The sequence below is a fragment of the Saccopteryx bilineata genome, chromosome 12 (genome assembly GCF_036850765.1).
Source record: "Saccopteryx bilineata isolate mSacBil1 chromosome 12, mSacBil1_pri_phased_curated, whole genome shotgun sequence".
Lineage (NCBI taxonomy): Eukaryota > Metazoa > Chordata > Mammalia > Chiroptera > Emballonuridae > Saccopteryx > Saccopteryx bilineata.
In genome coordinates, this window is record NC_089501.1 from 42,823,730 (window position 1) to 42,842,815 (window position 19,086).

A 19,086-nucleotide genomic window follows, 5' to 3' on the forward strand; every position below is an offset into this window, starting at 1 on the left:
TATTAATATTGTTTTCTCTGCCGCATCCGTTTAGTTAAAATAGAACCATGATTTCTGTTTAGCTCTGCTTAAGAGCCAAGAGGCTGGCGAGCACTGGCAAAGAGGGGAGAATCTCTAGAGAACCTTTGGACAAACCCCGATTAGTTCCTGTGACTAGAGTCCCCCATTCTTAGCACAGTTGCAGCCACCCCTTCCTTCTCCAGGCAGCTCAACCGCTGCCTGCCAGACACATCTCTGCGCTCTTCTCAGTCATTCTCATTACTTGCCATGCCCTCTGGGCTGCTGCCCAGCTATAAATCCTACTCATCCTACAGTCCGGCTTGTGTACCACCTCTTCTGGGAAGCTTTCCCGGACTAGGTCTTTCATAGTAATATCCATTATTCTTATAGTCTGTTTCCTCATGTGCAAAATGGGGGAGATAACTGTGTCTACAGCATGAGGTTGCTGAGAGGGTTAAAAGACTTAATTCCTACAAAGGGATTAGATGCTAGAAACATAGTAATTCTAACTACTGGTTTAGTAATTATTATTTATTACAAAACATTTGCGATTTAAGAGCCCTTTTGTTCAGCGCTTTGTTTATTTGCTTGCTTGCCTGTTCTGTGTTTATGCCTTGTCTCCGCAGAGAGGGGCAGCGGAATGAGGGTGCACCGGTGGAGGGTGCCTCTTGTTCTTCATGTGTGGGCAGCTATGGTTAGGGTGTACTCTGGGGAGCGTGCCCAGAACCTCATATCAAGTTTCCATGGATACAATGATGCCCTGGTCATCCACCAACAGGATGGAAACAAGTAGTGTTTTAATCTTGATATTAAAACCTATTTTCTCATTTGACTCACAATTCCAAGGAAGAGAAACAGATCAGGGCGGCTTGTGATTTACCATTATTGCAAGATGAGCATTCCAATAGCCACGCAGTAAAAGGAGAGGCTTGGAACACAACCTTGGTGGTCTGCCAGGGCCAGAGCTCAGAGGGCTTGGTTTTCCAAGAGAGATTGCTTCAACCCCTGAGAGGAACGACAGTCCTGCAGATAAGAACGCTTCTGCGAGGGTGAATGATAACACCAGGCAAAACCCATGGATTCATATTCCTTTCATAATTTTAGGAGGCCTTTATGATCAGGGAATAACTAATTTGCTAATTAAACTAGGGTTCGTGGAGGTGGAGAAGGATTCGTTCATTCAGTCAGTCAATTGTCCTTTCTTTTTTTCTTTCAACAAATATATATCTTAACTTTAAACAATGCCTTTTGGTAACCGTTGACTGTTCTAGCAGGATACAGACCTGCTCTGCATTCCCGCCCACCTCTCATCCCCTACTGGCCAATCATGGAGTAATTAGATTTGGCCCACCGAGTGACTACTACCTGTCCACGCTGTCCTAGGTGCTGGGGAAAAGGCAGTGAAGGAATGAGATGAAGTCATGGCTGTTGAGATGCTTGTTTTCTAGTGAGGAGTGATACACAACCAATAAAAAACACTAACATTTCAGGATATGGTAAATTCATTCCATGGAGAAAATTCAAGGCCAAGGGAATAAAGGCGGTAGGTACGTGTGTGTACGACATGTGAGGTAGTCAGGGAAGACTCCTTTGATGAGATAAAATTGCACAGAGACTGGAAATAAGTCAAGAAACAAGCCATGTGGAGGGCTGGGGAAAGAACTTTCTAGGCAGAGGGAACCACAAGTGCAAAGGCAAGTGTTGTTTGTCTGGTGCACGACGGGGCGGGACGAGTAAGGAAAAGGGATAGGAGACAAGGCCAGACTGACAGTAGAGGCAGGTCTCAAAGGGCCTTGCTGGGCACTAGACGGACTGTGGCTTTCACTCTGAGCGCGTTGAAAGCCATTGACCAGCTGTGAACAGAGGAGTTACACCGCGGTTGCTGGGAGGGAAACAGAATAGAGAGGAAAAGGCTGGGAGCTGGAAGAGGACTGGCAGGGACTACTGATTGCCACTTGATAGTCCCCTGTCCTTTCTGACTGAATAACGGCATCCTGATTTTCTGGTGGCAGCAGTGTACCCAGCTGAAATCTCTATTTCCTGGTCTTACCTTACAACGAAAAATAGTCCAGTGACTACAATCTGGAATTTCTGGACAAAGAACTCTAAGAGTCTAAGGTGACTGATAGCATTTTTGGAACACTGCTTAAAAAGAACCTATTCGCTGGGAGGAAGTTGTCTTTTCCTCTTTTGTTTCCCCTTGTTGCCAGCCGAGAACATAAACATCGTGGCTGGAGCTCAAGGGCCATCTTGAATCATGAGGTGATCTTTAAAATTGAAGCCACACACTGGGTAGAACAGAAAGATCCAACAGGTCCCTGATGGGAGCGTGGAGACGCCTCACCACCTCGGGATTGCTTATTTCTGGACTTGTTTCACCTGGGAGAAACACACTTCCATTTTGTTTAAGCCACTGCTATTTTGAGTTCTTTGGTTATACAGAGCTAAATTTAAACCTAACTGATACAGGAGGCCATTGCAATGATCTGAGATGGTGGCTCAGACTGGAGTGGTAGCAAGGGAAGTCAGATTCTGGATTTTATTTTATTTTTTTGAAAGTAGAGCCTATAGGGTTTGTAGATGGTTTAGATACACAGCCAGGGAAGGATGAAAACAAAGAGACTTCTGGGTTTTGCGCCCAAGTACTTGATATGGTTGATTTCAGAGACGCAGGGGCTAGGGGAGGGCGTGCTTGGGGGTCCAGTTGGCGTGTGTGGAAGCAGGGGGCTAGTGGAGTGGCAGGTTGGACACGGTGACACAGGGGGAAAGGGAGAGAGCGTGGGGCGTCAACTGGTGGGAAATGAGGGAATTTCTGTTTTCTCAGTAAAGTATGAGGCCAGGTCATCAGCTGAGATAGAAGGGATGAAACAGTGGTGGAGATGGTGAGATCTGAGGAGGAAAAGAAGTGTGAAGTACTCATTTCAGAGTTGAATTTTGCGGCATTAATGAGCGAGCATCCATTTGAAATTTGTGTTTATTTAAAGTGAAGCATCCTTCTGCAGTCCAGTCCATGGCACGGTTGTGTTCAACCTGGGTTTTGCCAGACAAGTACTACATACATACATATATATATATATATATATATATATAATATATTATATATGTATACATACAAACAATATATATACATAATATACATATGCACACATACACACAATATATATCTATATATATACACACACACACTACCAGAAAGTTGGTCTACCAGAAAGTTCTGTCTGTTTCTATCACAACAAGTTTTGACATGTAAGCACATGTTTATTTGGCGCATGTGTGCCTCTCTATTTTTATCTCTTAATGCATACATACTGACATAGCAAATTAACTAAAACAAAGTTGATTCACATTAGTTTTATGTGTGAAGCAATAGTGTACCCATGGCTACTGATAAAGTTCATTTACGCCACTGTAATTTTTACGAATTTCAACAAGGAAGAAATGCTACAGAAGCACGTCTGTCGCATCCACCATATTCCCCGGACTTAGCACCCTCAGACTACCACTTGTTTTTGTCCTTACAAAATTTTTTGAAGGGCAAAAAATTAAAAAATGAAGAAGATATCAAACAAGCACTGGTTCAATTTTTCACATCAAAAGATAAAACATTTTTCAAAAATGGGATATACAAATTGCCCTCATGCTGGCAAGAAATCATTAATAATAATGGCAATTATATTATTTAATAAAGTTTATTGACGGTAAGAAAAATTTGTATTTTGTTTTATTCCAAAACTTTCCGGTAGACCATATATATATATATATATATATGAAGGGGAGGGATAAGGGATGAGTGTTTGCAAGACAGATCAGAATGATGGATTGGGAGTCAAAACTGGATAAAGAAGGAAGGAAACAGTTGAGATGGGTGATGGATTAGAAAGTTGAGTGTTCTTGAAAAGACTGAAAAATTGCTACAGTGTGGGTACTCAGGAAGCAAGCAGAAGGACAGAAGGTGGTGGTGGTCAGAAGGTTGTGATTGTTAAAAATGAGTGACCCAGGTGAGCATGGTGAAAAGTCACCAGAGAGAGAAGGAATGAAGAAGCCCGAGATACTAGGATGAGGTCAATGTGATAAATAAAGTACATTAAATAATAACACTGATAACAAGAACTGTTCACAGATTCTTATAATTAGGAGATTTAGCTGGTTTGAATGAATATACCATTCATCAACAAAAGTACTTTAAACTAAAAGGTGATTTTGAAGGGACAATTTACAAGACTTCAAAGAAGTAAGTTTTATTCAAACATCTAAGTTTTTATTGAGTGAAAATTTAAAACACTTTTTTCCATGTGAAACTTTTTATTTGGATATCATTTTTTTTCTTGAGAGTTTTTTTTTTTTAAGGCAACTAGTCCAACTAGTCCATTAACAAAAATTAAAAAAAAAACAAAACAAAAAACCCAGACCTTTTCTTTTTCTTTAAAAATTCTTCATCACAATTGTTTCTTCTGAGCTGGACCTTGCCCCTTTGTTCTTTCCTAACTTTTCACTTAAAAAAAAAACCTTTTATTCCCATACTTACTTTTTTTTTGAGATGTTTATTTCTTTTCTTCCTGTTATAACCTCACTGTTGCTCAGATTTGGTTTTGTGAGCACAGAGGATCTGCCACATTACTTTCTAATGAAAACCATTCACATTATGAGGCCAGGTCTCAGGTACGGGTCCAATTTGTCCAAGGTGGTTTTGAAGTATATATTATGGAAATTTCTTTGCTCCTCCCATCTCCTGGCCCCTCTGCATGAACTCAGAGATTATTAATGGGAAGCTTCTTCTAGCTTCTCAGTGTGCTAATTCACATTAATGAGCAATGACTAAGATTGGCATTCATATTTCCAAAATGTGCATATTAATCTAACTAAATAACTGATTCGTTCAGTAAACGTGAGACAAGTCATTAACACTCTATTCAGGATGTTCTGTGACAGGACAGAGAGGCTTCCTTTGTCTTGGGGCCCAAAGCAGCCTTCCTTTTTCAGAGAAAGTGGGCTGGGTCAACATCAAACTGAAAAGTAGAATTTTTGTGTGTGCATGTATGAATGTGTGTGTGACATTGCCCACTTCATTTATAAGGTTCTTCAGCTTATGATCTATCTACCCCAGGGGTCCCCAAACTACAACCCGCGGGCCGCATGCAGCCCCCTGAGGCCATTTATCCGGCCCCCACTGCACTTCCAGATGGAGCACCTCTTTCATTGGTGGTCAGTGAGAGGAGCATAGTTCCCATTGAAATACTGGTCAGTTTGTTGATTTAAATTTACTTGTTCTTTATTTTAAATATTGTATTTGTTCCTGTTTTTTTTTTTTTTTTTTTTTTTTTTTTTTTTTTTTTTTTTACTTTAAAATAAGATATGTGCAGTGTGCATAGGAATTTGTTCATCGTTTTTTTTTTATAGTCCGGCCCTCCAATGGTCTGAGGGACAGTGAACTGGCCCACTGTGTAAAAAGTTTGGGGACCCCTGATCTACCTGTCTCTTCACTGCTTTCAAATCAGGAACCAGAGACACACACGTATGGATTTCGGTTCAAACAAATTATTCTTAAATTGTAAGCTTTTAATCTCAGGATCATGTTCCCTAACTTTCCAAAGAAAAATTTTCAGTTGCCCAACTTTATAAAAGTTTTCAGGACAGTCATAGAGTCATAGAGGTCCGTGGCTCCTGGTACTTCCTTTCATCTGGTTGTCAATTACTGGAGTGTACAGTGCAGAGTTCATCCTCCAATCACCATGCAAATAATGAGAAAAAAGGGTCCTGGCTGGGAGATAGTACAGCGCAGTGGTTAGTATAGTGAGCTTGGGGGTCAACCAGGTTCTAGGGCAGCTCCTAACCAGATTCTTAGAAGCTCTGTGACCTTGGACAAGTCATTTAAGCCTCAGGTGGTAGAGTTTCTATCTATAGCAATAAATTATTCTTACTGCAAGTGTGGCTGCCCTTTCTTGCGCACCCTCCAATCAGGGGATCTGTATTTGGCGCAGGCTTTCTGCTCAAGAGGTTCTCTTTCAGGACCAGTAGTTTCCTTGGAAGTCAGGCAGGCTGCCTGAAATGGGTATGCAGGGTCTCTTCCCCCTTCCTATCTGTTAGCGGCAGGACCTCTCGGAGTCTGCCCAATACCCCCCACCCCCACCCCACCCACCCGCGCTTGTCTCTGTGGTCGCTACCGTGGATCAGTAGCGACAGCACGAGGGGCGAGCAAGAAGAAAGCCCTGTTTCTACTCCAGCAGTCGGGGCAGGAACCTGGCCCTACGGGGCGTGTTGAATTCTAATTTACACACCACTGGCTCTTTTACCATTTCAGCAAAGTCTTGACTCACTATCCCAGTACCTTTAATCGGCCTTTTGTGAACAGCTTGGGATACGGCAGGAGAATCAAGTTTCTGAAATGAACAAAATATCTACAGTAAAAGAAGTGTGCTTCTTCCTGCCGGCGACTGTTTACGAGAGAATAGTCAGCGGGGCCCCCAAGAGGTCGCTGGTGGCGCAGGAACTGAGGCCAGATTGTCGAGAAAGGGGGAAGGAAAAAAACACCCAGAAACTTTCTTCCTTGTTGCGAATAATCGCCGCGCCCCCCGCCCCTCCCCAGGCAGAGGCAGTAATGTGACACCGGAGAGAAACCCGGAGACCCAAGCGGAGAAAGGGAGGGAAGAGGGAGGAGAGAGGGCTGCGGAGAGCCGGAGGGAGAAAGGGGAGGAGAAGGAGGAAAACCCCTGTCAAGGAGGTGGAGCGAGGGGCTGGTGTCCGCCTCCCGTTCCTCCCTGCCGTTTTTTAGAGGAGCCTGAACCGGGACAAAACACGCCGAGACCGACAGACACAAAGCCGGGGGGTCCACGCTGGCGCTGGAGGCGAGCCCCGGCGGCCGCGAGCGAGCCCGAGGCGCAGCGGGGCGCGGGGCGCGGGGGCGCTAGCGGGCCGGGCGTGGGCAGCGCCCCCGAGCCGGGGGCCGGGCACCTCGGCCGGTCGGGCCGCGGCGGCGGCGGGGACCATGCCGAGGAAAGTCTCCTGAGCCCGGCAACTTCGGCCCCTCCCCGCCCCCACCCGGGCTGCCCTCCGCACGGCCCTGCCCATGAGCAGCCGGCCCGCCGGGCTCTCCTTCTCGCAGGCGGATGGGTGACCTTTTCCTGGCACGGGCCGACTGTGCGAGGCGGCGGAGCAGGCGATGAAGAAGAAGCAGCAGCATCCCGGCGGCGGCGCGGATCCCTGGCCCCATGGGGCCCCTCTGGGGGGCGCCCCTCCTGGCCTGGGCAGCTGGAAGCGCCGGGTCTCCCTGCTGCCTTTCCTGCGCTTCTCCCTCCGGGACTACGGTTTCTGCATGGCCACCCTGCTGGTCTTCTGCCTGGGCTCCCTCTTCTATCAGCTCAGCGGGGGACCCCCTCGCTTCCTGCTCGACCTGCGACAGTATTTGGGTAAGGAAGAGAGGCAGGCACAAGGGTGGCGCCGGCCTCACGAAGTTGTGACGGCGGCGGGCAGGGCGGGAGGTGGGACAGGGGATGCGCTGGGGACTTCGGGTGCTCCCCAGGTGGGACGCCCGGGAGCATCGTGCAGCTGCCGGAGCCGTCTGCTCCCTCCGGAGCTGCCGGCAGTCCATCTGGATTGACGGGCGGGACAGGTACCTCCGGGCGGGGCACTGCATAGCTTCCCCGCCTCCGCTACCCCGTCTGAGACGGAGTGCAGGCGTGTGCTTGTGGGTGTGTACGATGGGTGGATATTCAGTCCCGGCCGTGTGGGGAGAGACAAGAGGAAGGGACAGCCCGTTCCTGGCATCGTAGTGACCATAGTCCTGTCCTGTCCAGCACTCCGGATCGTGCGGATGGATGTTGCTCCTTTCCATGGTGGGCTCTGTGAATTCTGCTCGCAAGTTGCTCTCTTGACGCTGGTTTGACTTCAGGCTCTGCGCGGTCTCCGAGCAAGCTTGTCCTTTGGCAATCCCTGCTCAGCCCGAGGCCCGCTGCGAGTGGGGCATGGGGAGCGGGCTGTGCCGGGAGGTCTGGGGCTAGCCGAAGGTGCAGGTCAGCCTGAACAACTGTGTCGCCTGCGTTGACCCCGCGATCCTCTGCGTTTCAAACCCAAACTTTTGTTGCGGGGTTGTGCTTGGTTTATTAGGAGCACGGGTGCCTATTTTTAGCAGAGGTAAGGAGGGGGTTGTGCCAAGAGAGAAAAGAACGGCTCCGGAGAGAGGGCGTGACCCGCAGCTCCCTTCCGAGCGCGGGAAGCGAGCAGTGCCAGGGCCCAGCCAGCGCACACCCAGGTCCCCAGTGCGATGATGGGTCGCGTGCCTTGGCCAACGCAAGGTGCAAATCTCTCGCAAGCGTGTGTCCAGAAGAGGTCTTGTGGGAAAGAGGGGCGAAGCTGGGAGGCTGCAGCTTCTTGCAGACTTGCATAGGGATAAACCCAAACCCGAGCCACCGGCAAACATCCGTCATCTGCCTGACCGAGCCGGTGCGCAAAGGGAACCGGCTGAAGCGCTGGAACCGTAATGGGCCAAGTGACTACGGCAGGCTGCAGGCTGCCACACTTACCAACCAAAGTCACGTCATAGCAGAAGCCACAAGTCCAGATAGCACACCACTGTCGAAGGAAAAAAAAAAAATCACTTCAGCAAAGTGACACGTGTTAGAGCTTTCTGAAATGTAAACGCAGATCAAATAATGCTCATGTAGAGCAGCTCAGCTTTTAAAAGTAACAGTTCTGTTTCTGTAGAAACTTTGAAGGAACTATGTGGAAAATGAAAGGAAAATATTGTCCAAGTAGATTTCCAAAGTATGATCTTGAATATCTGTTTTGTTTTTCTTAGAGGATTTGGGGGTAATACCCACTTTTATTTTATTAGGGAGTCAACTCTCTTCTTTCTCTGAGTTCTGTTATTTCAAAGTCTTATAGCTTCACTGGCTCTCAGACACCTGCTAGTGTCCACAGAGGTAACTTTTTCTTTTTCTTTTTTTCTTTTTAAATCACCACCAACAATCACTGTTAACTGGCTTTGAGAAGTAACTGGTTTTGAAGCTCATGATCTTTTTCTGTGAAATATAATAATGAATTCTTTGTACAAGTTCCTTTTAAGCAAAAATGGAGGACAATGGTATAGGGAAAATACAGGGGGTGGGGGCAGAAGACATCTGTGTTTAGTGCCCTCAAGAGCACCTGGCTTTGGGCGGGGTACTCAGACCTCATGGGCTTCAGGTTTTTCAGGTAAAATTAGCAGCTGGACTTGATGGTCTCGCACCTCCACTCAGCTCCTCAAATGTTGGTTCTGTTATCCTTCCTGGGGATGGACACATCTGGGAGGAGGAGGGGAACAAAAGTACCACTGAGATTAAAATCAAGATGCTTCAATATGTATCACATGAACCTTTTAAAAGTTGAGATACATGTGGTATCCAGAATTTAGTGCTTTCATTATGAATATATTCCAGAAAATGAGACCTGGTAAACTTGGGCCCAGTGGTGAAAGGGTGACTTCACAGCATTCACTGAGGGAACGAGGAAGAACGGAAGAATGGGACATAGCTCTTATGACAAACTGATCATTAAATTTCCGACTGACATGATGGGTTCAATAATTGACATCATTGTGAACTGAATATAGGATGCCCTTAGCCAAATTTGTTCCTTGTTGTTTTGTTATATTTAAGAGGGTCTAAACAGGCATCCCCAAACTACGGCCCTGCGGGCCGCATGTGGCCCCCTGAGGCCATTTATCCGGCCCCCTGCTGCACTTCCAGAAGGGGCACCTCTTTCATTGGTGGTCAGTGAGAGGAGCACTGTATGTGGCGGCCCTCCAACCGTCTGAGGGACAGTGAACTGGCCCCTTGTATAAAAAGTTTGGGGACCCCTGGATATGCCCTTAATAATATAAGGCCTAGGTATCTGCAGAATTAGTTTTCCCTTGTTTCCTCCATGCTATTATTTTAGTGTCTGTCAAAACAGAGTTTGCGGTTGGTAAGGACATCCTCTCCATTTCTTTAGTTAGCCAATTTTGGAGGCAAGTATTTTCCTTAAATATTATATAAGTGCATATAAAGAAAAAAAGTTTCCAAATTGAAATAATATTTATAACAAACATTTTTCTTGACAGGATATTATTTTAATATATTTGTGTTAATATTACACATCTGTGTAATGTTATACATCTGACACATAGTAACTACTCGATGACTATTGAAGTAATGACTATAAACCTATTTTATCAAATAGGTTGTGTATTTAATCCTCACAGGAAAGCCAAGAGATCTGACCATTCACCACTAAAGCTACCATTATCGTGTTGTGCCAGTCCATACATATGCAGGGTGAAAATGCCTCAGCCCGGTAATATTAGAGGTAGGCCCTCCAACTATTCCCATTTTTCATATGGGAGAAATAAAGGCAGAGAGGTTCACTGACTTGCTGACAGACACTTAGCAAGTAAGGCAAGACCTGGACCCAAATCCGTCTGATTCAGGTACTCACTGTAGAGTGCTACGAGCAATTTAAGTGATAAAGTGGAAATATAACCAAAGTGCAAGTGGGACTCTTAGGAGCTGACTGGCAAAAAATGGTCATGGTTGTTTGCCTAATTTCACTTTCTTTTTCTTGATATTTTTACTAAGCATCTTGAGGGCCAACGGAAGAGAAATAATTTGATCAGCCGCTTTTCTGCAAATCCACCTTCCTGTATTGATTACCACAATGTGGCCTCCACGTACTAGGGAACTCGACGCCCCAGAGCCACACAACTGGAGGCCATGTGGCTTGGAATGATAAGACCTGGTCTTTCTTTAGCAGGTGCTCTTTGTCTAGGTTCTCAGTGTGTGGTTCCTGGGCTTGCAGCCTCAGCATCACCTGGGTGCTTGTTACACATGCACATTCTCAGGTCTTATCCCAGACCTATGGAGCGGATGAAGGAGTCCGTGTGGGGACCCAGCCAGCTGTGTTTTAGCAGATCTTCCAGGTGATTCTGATGCCGGCTCAAGTTCGAGAACCAGTGCTCTAGAGTGAAGTATTGCTTTCAGAGGTTTTCCCATGCATGTGAGAGAAAGAGGGGAGATGGCGGAGAGAAGAGATGTGTAAATGATTTCAAAGGTGATGTACACGGTTTCATGTTTTTCGGTTTCAGCTTTTGAAAATGTGCCTCATTGTTTCAAGGAAAGGACTAGCCCACAGCTGCAGCCCCAGCTGGCTTCAGAAATTCCGAAGTTGGGGTGAAGTGGGGCGACTAGAGAGGACAGTGTGAGGAAGGGAGGGAAGGGAGGGAAGGAGTCAATACTGATGCTTCCTCTTCCTGCGGAGCCAGGGGCGGACGCTTCTTCTGTCTCATCAGTTTGTGGAAAGGCAAAGCCCATTCTCCTTAACGATACTTTCTGCTGCAACAAATTTGAAAAATAGAAAGTGACTTACAGGGAGAAAAATTACACAGGGATAACTATTGCCCTGACATTTTCCCTCCTCGAAATGAGTAGAGAGAGGGAAATACCAACAAACGCTGGGGTGAATAGATGAACATAGCAAATTGCTGTACTTAAACTTGGAGACTGTAGGCTTTTCTATTTAGTGAAATTATTTCATTATTTTTGAAGCGGTATTCAGACTGATTTGCTATAGAAAACAAACAAAAAGTAAGATCTCCCCCAGAAATTAGGTTATGTTGCAGCCTCTGCCGATAGATAGCCACATTACTTATGAGCTGTGGGTAGATCAAAAACGTGGGATAACACTCATTACATTGATGTAAACTGAAAAGCCAGATGGTTTACTACTGATCTTATGCAACCAGCAATGCTAATGATATATCATCAAAGCCTTGGATATAGGATTTAGCCTTTATGGGCACTGAATTTGTTGGATTGATCTGAAGTTACTGTTCTTTCTTTTCCATTTTTAATTTATGCTACTTTAAATGGAGATATACCACTTTAGTTTTCAGAATTGCCAATCCCTATATCCATATATATTTACATATATAGGACGCATGACAGTTTTGAGTCAAAAATGAGAGAGAAAATGATGTAACTATTGCATTTAGAATTCTTTAAGTTTAAATAAATTTAAAGGTCAATATGAAAACAGACATCCCGCTCTCTTACAAAATAGTTTCTTTAAACCGTAAAAGGCAAATTTAAATTTTCTCCTGTGTATCAGAAGAAACGTATGGTTTCAATATAGTACTCCAGGTCTCAGACAGCAGTCTAGGAAATGCATGCATGAAATATGATGTTATCAGTGGAAATTGTTAACATGAAAAGAAAATGACATTCTTGTTCATAGCTGCAAATGTATCTTCTAGGGTTGAATGGGGACACAGTAGCACTGTCACAGAGGAAGAACAGAAAGTGGAATTGGACTGAGGCATTGTGTTTCATAAACACACAGAATGAATGGTGAAAAGCATTCCGCCTTGTAAACTATTTTTAATGTAGAGTAGTCTCAGTATAAGTTGTTTAAAAATACATCTGAATATGTATTATCTGGATACCGTCTTTCTTCAGATTCCCTGTCATCAAGCCAGGTTTAAAACACTAGTTGGATTTGTATTTGAGGAAACTAGTATACAAGTAGACAAGCATTTCTGAGTCCCAAGGGAAACAGTATCTTTTGCTTTCTCAAAGGGAAGCTGCAGGAGCGGAACAGTAGCTTGCCCCGCAGCTGCGCTCGAGGGAACGGTGACAGTGATGGGCAAAGATAAGTCATCTTATTTGATGGATTGTAGCCACTAAAAATGATTAGGAGTTGTCACTTGCTATTTTTAGGGGTGGGGGGGTGGGGGAGACTTGACTACAAATAAATTTTACCTTACCTATATTTATTTTTATTTTAGAAACTCAACTTTAAGCAAACAGTGATATTCATAAACCCCTTTATTTATTAGAAAGGGCGACAGAAACACTAATATTTCAATAGAATTCTTTGCAAAAGTCAAGCGTGTGGTAATTATTGCACAAGAAAATTCCAAACGGCCTGACCTGTGGTGGCTCAGTGGATAAAGTGTCGACCTGGAAATGCTGAGGTCGCCGGTTCAAAACCCTGGGCTTGCCTGGTCAAGGCACATATGGGAGTTGATGCTTCCAGCTCCTCCCCCCGTCTCTCTCTCTCTCTCTCTCTCTCTCTCTCTCCTCTCTAAAAATGAATAAAAAAAAAATAAATAAATAAAAATAAATAAATAAATAAATAAATAAAAAGAAAATTCCAAACGAAGCACATTTCAGCATATGCTATTAATGTTTAAGCAGCTTGAGATATAATTAACAGACCACACAATAGTCCCTTTTAAAGTTCCAATAGTTTAATAGCTTTCAATAGTCATCTTTGGTATACTCACAGATACGTGACACTATTGCTGTAGTCAATTTTAGAACATTTTCACCATCAAAAAGAGAAACCCAGTAGCCTTTAACTATTCTTTCTCTTTCCCCACTCCACCCTGAGTGGTTACTAATCTACTTTCTGTCTCTATATTTGCCTATTCTGAACCTTTCATAGAAATGGAATCATATAATAGGTAGTCTTTTGTGATTTGTTTTTTTTTTCACTTAGCATATTGTTTTCAAGGTTCATCCGTGTTTTAGCAGATATCAGTACTTTATTGTTTTTATAGCTGAATAATATTCCTTTATATGAATTTTGTTTATTCATTCATTGATGGACATTTGTATCTTTTGGCTATAGTGAATAGTGCTGCTATGAACATTTATGTACAAGTTTTTGCTCAAACACCCATTTTCTGTTTGTTTGGACATATAGCTAGCAGTGGAATTGCTGGGTCATATGGTGGTACTGTGTATGTTTAACTTACTTAAGGACCTGCCAAGCTGTTTTCCACAGTGGCTGCACTAGTGTATGTCCCCACCAGCAATGTCTGAGAGTTCCGGTTTCTTCACATCCCCACCAACACGAGTTATTTCCCGTTCTTTTGATTATAACCATCCTAATGGGTGTGATTACTGTGGTTTCGGTTTGCATTTCCCTAGTGAGTAGTGATGTTGAGCATCTTTCCACGTGCTGGTTGACAATTTGTATAACTTCTTTGGAAAAATGTCTGTTCACATTCTTTGCTCATTTTTGAATTAGGTTGTTCCTTTTATCGTTTAAATATTATTTATGTATTCTGGATACTAGACTCTTCTCAGAGATATGACTTTGCTATTTATTTTGAAGTTGCAAATGGTGACACTGGTTGAAACCCAATACTGTCATGTAATACATGACATTCTCTATGTTATGGGTATGCACCTTCTGACAGTACAAGAAATTTGTTTTATACCTTAGTCACTTTCAAAGTGCTAAAAAATACAGTGTACAGTGTCTGGGTATACAATAAAACCTAAGTAAATTCCTACCAATTGATTGAAAACAAGAACCTATTCAAAAGAGTCTTTTTACAGTTCTTTTTACAGTTACGGATTACTTCCGAAGTATTCGATCCTGGAAGTAATTTAGCTCTAGCGTATGATAATTCATGGATAGCTAGCACTTATCTCTTTTTACAGTTATCACAAAGATTCCTGTGACTTGGATGTGGAACGTGTGCCTATCCAACGCTGAACAACAGATTATTGTGCAGTGGATGGGAGTATGTGTCTTTGTATTTGCCCGTTAGAATGGAGCTGATAAGTTCAGCAGGGGGAAACATTTGGGTCCATTATGTTTCTTATACAATGTACAAGGATAACAGGGAAATCTTGGGCATTATAAAAAAATTAGAATTCATACACAATTCATTTTTATTCATGCTGTGGTTTAATAAACAGGGACAGTAAGTTCTGTCTATGTTTCTTTTTAGTAAAATAACATGAATTTTAGGAAGAAGTGTTAGAACTTTTTGGTAGGTTTTAAATATATATGTATATATATATATATCATCAAAATAGGAAGCTTTAAAATAAGTGTAGCCAGTTCCATGCTGCCTGGTAGAGATTTACTTTGAATAATTTGTAACACTCTCATTAAAAATTACCAGGGACCCTACCAGGTGGTGGCGCAGTGGATAGAGAGTCAGACTGGGACGCGGAGGACCCAAGTTTGAAACCCCAAGGGTGCCAGCTTGAGCACGGGCTCGTCTGGTTTGAGCAAGGCTCACCAGCTTGAGCACAAGGTCGCTGGCTTGAGCAAGGGGTCATTCAGTCTGCTGTGGCCCCCGGTTAAGGTACATATAAGAAAACAATCAATGAACAACTAAGGTGCCACAGTGAAGAATTGATGCTTCTCATCTCTCTCCCTTCCTGTCTGTCTGTTCCTATCTGTCCCTCTCTCTGTCCCTCTCTGTCTCTGTCACAAAAGAAAAAAAAATTACCAGGGAGCCACATATAGCTATTTAGTGTTCAGGGGACGCTATAGCACTTGGGCTGTCTCTGGTTTTCTATGTTATCTGTCATTTCCCAAAGATAGCCAATGGCTCCCTTTTCTTGCCTCACTGCCTGCCTTCACTTCTGCTATTGCTTTTATGTTGATGGTTTAGGGAGCTAAAATTTCAGTGATCGTCTCTGAACTCCTGTAGACTTTATTTCACGATCACTTCTGAAGTTCTGACATTCTACCTTGTGCTGTGATAATCTGTGGCAAGCTCCTTGAAAAGAGGAAGCTTGTTCAGTGCTTGCCATCTCTCCTCCGACACTCTCCTGGGAACTCTGCACAGGCCTGCGGGAAATGTCTGTCCATTCAATAGAGTATTCGCTAAGCAGACTGTTCTTTGCTAGGGTTCCTTCACCTGCGTTGTCTGGTCACTATTTTAAGTAGAGAACCTTAAGGGAGAAGTGCCAGGAAAGACACAAGCTCAATTGATGTCTATAACCCATCTCTTCCAGGCTGTTTGAAGCATATGTTTCAAGCAAAGGCATTAAAACCACCATGACACACAGTTTTATAAACATTACTTTCTGTGCATGGGGATCATGGCCTACCTCTTTCCTGTAGGGATTTCAAGGTGCATTTGTAGGACTCTCTCTGTGATTAAGAATAGCTGAGGTCAATCTAGAGATTGGGCTGCATGCAACTAGAATGCAAAGTATTGATTTATTGTCATTTTTTTTTAAACTCCAGACCAGTTGTTTTGAGTGTTTGCAGAATGACAATTTAGTTCTCTTTCTAGGTCAGTACCTTCTTTAAATAGTGATTTGTGTAAAATTGGCAGGTATATTTCCAGCATGACTTTGGGTCTTAAGGAGATGAGACTGTAAAGTGATGTGGTTTTTGAAATAGTAACCAAACAGATTTTAACCTAGAACTGCAAAATGATAGACCATATAATTAGGGCTCAGTGCACAAACCCATTCACCCTATTTTGATAAAAGATAATGGAATAACCATAAGCCAGGGCTCTGATTATGTAATTTTTACTCCATTTATTGATTGATGATTTAAATAACCACTTACATTTAAGCATACTGCATTTCTGGGAATGCCACTGATTTTTTTCAAGTTCAGTGAGTTTGACTTTCATAGTCTTGAGGAAAATAAAAATGAAAGTATTCTGAAACATAAATGCCTTTGTTCAGAACCACTCAGCGAATATTCATTGAAGGCCTTCTCTGGGCCAGGAGCATCAGACATTAGAAAGAACAGATTTTAGAGCAGAGAGCTTGGGTGAATCATTGTGTTACCACATATTAGCTGGGAGTATTTGGGCAAGTTTCTTGATTTCTCTGAACCTCAGGTGTTTTGATCTATGCTAGTGATTTCCAACTTTTTTTCATCTCATGGCACACATAAACTATTTACTAAATTTCTTCAGCATACCAGACGTCTATTGTTGGGTTGGCTGTCGTCATTTTTTTATTTGACAATCTAAGGGAAAAGAGGTCAATGCCCCTGACTTATAGTCAGGGATTGCATGTTTTAAAAATTCTTGTGACAGACTGGTTGACAGTTGCTAACCTATACAGTGGGATGAATGCTATTTATAGGTACCTCTCTAACCCAAGGCTCGCTACTTGAATTCAACAAATGTCAGTTTTCTCACCTTATTCTTTGCTTCTTTCAGACTGCCTCTTCTTCTGGCACACATACACATGCATGTATACACACATGTATACACACTCATACAAGCACACATACTAGTGAAATATGCAAATTCACTCATGGCTTGGCTTCTATTAAAGGGACCAGAGTAATACAAATATGAAATTACTAAACTAGTATTTTTGTGACTTATGCCACTTTCACACTCAGATTGGTAAGGGCTCCTCAACAGCTGACAAATTCCAGCCATTGGCTCTGTTAATTACACACACACACACACACAAATCTTCCTGCTTCTTATCCTGTCTTCTGCTTTCTGGACATAGTCTTTAAAGAACATATCCTTTGCCCAGCCCTCTTTCCTCTGTTTTGAATTTATCCACTGTTTTTTCCCCCTGGCATTCACAAAATAAAAATAGTGATGCAGAGGGAGTGTGGTTCGGCTCACTCTCTGGGATCACTGGCTGTGTTAGGGCTGGACCAGTCATCCAAAAGTCACACATTTTCAATCATAACGCCAGGCAAACGCTGTGGCTGCCTCAAGAACTTCTCCTGCTTATGACAGGATTACCATGCTAAGTAGTATGGCCACTTTCTTCTCTCTGCTTCCATCGGAAGACAGAGCAACAGCCACGAACTAACGTGGTAGATCCTGTCTTTGTCAAGAGGCTGGTGAACTTGGCTCTGTTTTTCATTTTATGCTTCTTCATGTTGCCATGGCCTGCCCAGTCTTTGATGGGTGTTGAGGCCACAGGCCATTACCATCCACTGTATCTTGTCACCCAATTCCTTGAGAAGTTGCAAGGGAATGTGATTTTATATTATTTAATAGAGTTAATTTTTGTCTAGGAAAATTGTGACCTTGCCATTTCAGCACAGAACTTCCTGCTTTGACACAAAGGCTGTTCGACATGAATGCCGTCCCACTGGATAAGCAGATTGTCAGGCAAAGCTGTGCTGGTTGACGGAAGGGGCACGGGACCTGGGTCTGAAACGAATTCCCAGAGGGTTCAGTGATCAGTGCTATTAAAAGTTACATGAGCCTCCTAGGCTTAAGTTTCTTTACCTCTAAAATGAAGAAGTTTGATTAGGTCCACGATTCTCAGTTGTTTTTCTTTCCTAGTCACCCCATCAGCAGCAGTGTTGCCATATGGTCTTGATGGTCCCCCTGGGAATATGTCCCTGTGTCAGGAAAGGGAGAACGGGGTGGTTTGGGGGCTCTTTAAAGAAGTTCTCTCGGAGATTATTTCTGTGCAGGCCCAGGGGTGGTGTCTCTTTTCTCTTAGCATCACTGAATTAGATGCTATCTAAGGTTCCATCTACTCTGAAAATCATGTGTTGAAATAAGTTTGCTACTTTATGGAACTGAAAATATAAGGCTCTTTCCTTTAGAGCCAAATGCTTATTTAAAAAAATGGCAAGAGTTAAGTGACTAAGGCAAGCTGAACAGGCAAAAACATTTTAGGTCAATGATTTCAGTTTTAATCATAGTTGTTTTTTTCCGCCCAACGTCACCAGTTTGTCCCCAACTTATCTGAGCAATAAGGAGAGAATCTTGCTCAAGAAATTGTGGGAAGCAGAACGTCTCTAGGGAGGCAGAGAGAGAGAGGAGGCAGAGTAAGACTTGGCTTTTCAGAAACCAGAGGCTACCAATGTGATGGGAAGAAAGATGGAAAACAAGTAGGGGTAAGCGGCTCGTGCTGTTCGGAGAGGGTTCTCGCAGCCTTAGCCGAGCTGCTTGCTAATGGTCACTCCGGTCCGTGGTGGACAGCTCCCATAGTTGAGGGAGTTCTTGACTATGTGGTGAGCTACTTCCTTGTAGTTTCCAGCTACTTCTGCTCACTTTTCTTGTGGGAACCACGTAGAATAATAGCCTATTGAATTTCCTCGTCTTTCAAAGAATTGGCGATAGAAAGATGGTTTTCCCCATACGTGTAAAGTTTTGTCCGAATAGGTCTTATTTTCCAGTCGTTCTTCATCTGAAGGCACTCCCAGACACAGAAAGCGAACACAGCAAAGGAACAGAACAACCTTAAAGTGAAACCTTCTGAGCAGCGACACCCCATAAACAAAAGAGAAAAGACCCAGATTGGGGACAAATGTTTCTCTAGGAAATGGGATTAATGTGCTGACAGATCAATAAACAAAAAAAGAGAGAGA

General features: G+C 43.5%; 1 protein-coding gene across 3 annotated transcripts in view; it reads left to right on the top strand.

The window, feature by feature from the left end:
* UST (uronyl 2-sulfotransferase) overlaps positions 1–19,086 on the top strand; it is a 328,028-nt gene that overhangs the window by 26,432 nt on the left and 282,510 nt on the right. For 2 of the 3 annotated variants that reach the window (XM_066248211.1, XM_066248212.1), the window contains exon 1: positions 6,616–7,403. The exons of the other annotated variant lie outside the window; for it this stretch is intronic. In XM_066248211.1, the coding sequence (XP_066104308.1) occupies positions 7,157–7,403 (247 nt within the window). In that variant the 5' untranslated portion in view covers positions 6,616–7,156. Of the gene's footprint in view, positions 1–6,615; positions 7,404–19,086 lie in introns of those variants that run through there. 3 annotated transcript variants of the gene reach the window in all.